General features: G+C 40.4%; 1 protein-coding gene across 1 annotated transcript in view; it reads right to left on the bottom strand.

Moving 5' to 3' along the window:
- Positions 1 to 497: 497 nt before the first annotated feature.
- The window catches only part of LOC106877811 (uncharacterized), a 38550-nt gene continuing 35644 nt past the window's right edge, over positions 498 to 3403 (bottom strand). The window contains exon 3 of the mRNA XM_089343191.1: positions 498 to 502. Coding sequence (XP_089199317.1) covers positions 498 to 502 — 5 coding nt within the window. The remainder of the gene's footprint in view (positions 503 to 3403) is intronic.

Below are 3403 nucleotides of genomic sequence, written 5' to 3'. Positions count from 1 at the left end.
TTTATCCTGAACACCCTTTAGTAAATGACAAGGGACGAGTGTTTGAAAAAGAGTTTGTGGAGCGTGACCCCATTTCTAAAAAACTGCAGCTAGTACTCTCGTTTTTGATCCTCAGTTTGTTTCATCAGAAACAACTTGAGACCCAGAAATAAAATAATTAAAAAGCTATGCCCAAGCAATTCGACGATATTTCCTGTTTTGTTTTGTTTTTCAGCTTAATGCTTTTGTTTTATTAGGAGTCGGAGTGGCGTATTGTGTATTAGTTGAAAGCAAACTAAAAGAATAGCACTGGTGTTAGTAATGTTGATGGTTGTGTTATGTCTGTGTGGTGGTTGTGAACTGATTGTGGCGGTGTGTGAGAGGTGCTGTGCTGTTTGGGGTGAGGGGTGTTGTTCTAGATGTGGTGTGTTATGTGCTGTCTGTAGGGTATTGTATGCAGGGGGAGGAAATGAAAATGGAGTAGAGAAATAAGAGAAATACAGAAAGAATGCTATTAATCAGCCTAAATATAAGAAGAAACAGAATGAAATAAAATATAAATAAAAATAATATAAAGCGGCAGGTATTGCCAGGCATAGAATTCCATTAGCAAACAGATGAAAGCTTTGTCGATGTTATTATGCCAGTTTGAAACAAAACAAATTTAGAGATCTGCAAAGCTTGGGGTATTAATGCTGCAGTTTTGCCTGAGGGGGGCATCAAGGTGGTCTTATTGTGAAGTTTGATACGGAGGGGTTTTGTCGCTGCTTTTTATTTTTTCTCCTTTTATTTTCGGTCAAATGGATGATTGTTGTTGTTGTTAGCATTTGTTGACGATGTATGGTGATGCTGGTAAGGCGGAGACACACAATGATAATGATATATAATTTGGCGTGTATTACACTAAACTCTGTCATTTAATGTGCAATAATTGGTAGTAACCTAAAGGGAACATGGATGGATGAGTATTTGTTGTGTGATGATGTGATGGCTCGTAGGAAGAATATCTGTGTGCGTGCGTGTGTGTGATTCGCTATAGCGTGATTTTAAAGGTTTGGAAATGGAGAGAGTGAGCAAGGACAGTGATGTAATAGTAGTGAGGAAAAGAGAGCAGTAAAATGGAATTTAAGAGGAGAAAGGAAAAAGGAAAAGAGTGAAAGGGTGGCAGGTGGAAGGAAAGAGATGAAAGAGAGAAATAAATGAATAAGGTGACAGACAGAGAAGTGAGAGAGAGATAGAGAGAAAGAGAGAGAAAAAGCATGGCAGATATCACGAAGAGAGAGAGTGAGAGAGAGAGAGAAACAAATAGTGGAACAAGTAGGAGGAGGGGTGGAGTTGAAAGTAAGATGAGTAACATTCAAAGAGTACGACAGGAGACATGGGTGACGTAATGAAATACAAACGCGCACACACGTGCGTGTGTGTGTGTGTGTCTGTGTATGTGTGTCTGTGTAAGCTGGATAATGGTTGTAATTAGAAACGTGTTGAATCCCTCTTTAAGCAGACAACTTAGAACTGAGTTGCTATCAACGAGTGTGTGTAATATACAAACGGTTATACATGTGTGTGTGTGTGTGTGTGTGTGTGTGTGTGTGCGCGCGTATGCATTCGTGCATGCGCGTGTGTATGCCTGTATGGGTATGCGTATGTGTGCGTGCATGTGCGTCTGTACATGGCAGGTGTATAACTGTGGACGAATGCTTCCGAAAGAGAACATTAAACATGCATGTATTTACTCACAAAAACAACAACACAACTACGGCATCTGTTTAGATCGTTATCAGACATTCTACCAAAATTGGAACGAATGGTAACGAGGTTGCAAAAAAAAAAACAAAAAAAAAATGGTAAGACACTGGTTTGACGTCGGAAGCTTTCTATTTCCCAGATAGCTTGTTAACCTGTTCACCATGACAATTAGCGGGAAGGTTTCAAGTAATAAAGAATATAGTGTCTTTTTTAAATCACCTGGATGGTCGAATGACCACCAACATTCCGGGTGTCGTATGTTGATTTCAAATTCTGGTAGAGTGGCAGCAAGTTCAGAGAAAGGGTAAGTCGAGGATATCGACCTCAGATTTCAACTGGTATTTATTTTATTGACTCCGAAAGGATAAAAGGTGAATTTGACTTCGTTAGAATCTGAACTCAGAACGTAGACAGGCGAAATGTCTCTAAGCATTTCGCCCGGCGTGCTAACGATTTTGCCAGCTCGCTGCCTTAGCTAAATTTGTTTCCAATTTTTGAACAAGAGTCAGGAATTTCGGGTGTGTGCGTAAGTCGATTACATCGATTCGAGTGTTCAACTGATACTTATTTTATCAATCCCCGAACGGTTGAGAGGCAAAGTCAACCTCAGCAAAATTGAAACTCAGAATATTAAGACGGCCAAAATGTCTTGTAACATCGGCTTCAAATTTTAGTGGTAGACCGGAAATTTTGGAGAGAGAGAGAGAGAGAGAGAGAGAGAGAGAGAGAGAGAGGTTTAGTCGATTACATCGGCTCTAATGCTCAACTGGTATTTATTTAATCGACCCAGAAAGGACGAAAGACAAAGTCGGCTTCGGCAGAATTTGAACTCAGAACTTAAAGACGGACGAAATGCTACAAAGCACTTCATCCGGCGTGCTTATTATCCTGCCAGTTTACCACAGTTTTCCAATTTCGGAACAGGTTAGAAGATTTCTTTATAATCTATGCACAAGGCCTGAAACTTCAGGGGAGGGAATAATTTGATTACGTTGGTCTCAGTGCTCAACTGGTATTATTTTATTGACTTCCAAAAGGACAAAAGGTAAAATCGATTTCGTTGGAATTTGAACACACGACATAAAGAGGAACGAAACTCCGCTAAGCATTTTGTCCGGCACACTAATGATTCTGCCCGCTTGACGCTTTAATAATAATAATAATGATGATCTTTTCTACTATAGGCACAAGGCATGGAATTTATGGGAAGGGGAATAGTCGATCACATCGACCCCAGACTGGTACTTAATTTATCGAACCCAAAAAGATGAAAGGCAAAGTCGACCTCGGTGGAATTTGAACTCAGAGCGTAAAGACGGACGTAATACTGCAATGCATGTTGTCCGGTGTGCTTAGTTACACGCCGCCCTAATAATAATCTTTTCTACTGGAAGCACAAGGCCTCAGATTTGGGGAAAGGGATTAAGTCGATTACATCGACCCCAGTGTGTAACTGGTACCAATTTTATCGACCCCAAAAGAATAAAAGGCAAAGTTGACTTCGGCGGAATTTGAACACAGGGCGTAAGGATGAACGAAATGCTTCAATGCATTTTGTCCGGTGTGCTTAGTTACACGCCGCCTTGATGATAATAATAAAAGATCGAATGAGGAGGGGAATGCCCTTTGATCATGTCAGTTCGATGGGTTGGTCATATACCATCTCTTAATCCAT

Source organism: Octopus bimaculoides, chromosome 27 (genome assembly GCF_046866305.1).
Source record: "Octopus bimaculoides isolate indiv1 chromosome 27, ASM4686630v1, whole genome shotgun sequence".
Lineage (NCBI taxonomy): Eukaryota > Metazoa > Mollusca > Cephalopoda > Octopoda > Octopodidae > Octopus > Octopus bimaculoides.
Note: the sequence above shows the minus strand (reverse complement) of the source record. Positions and strands in the feature narration are given on the sequence as shown.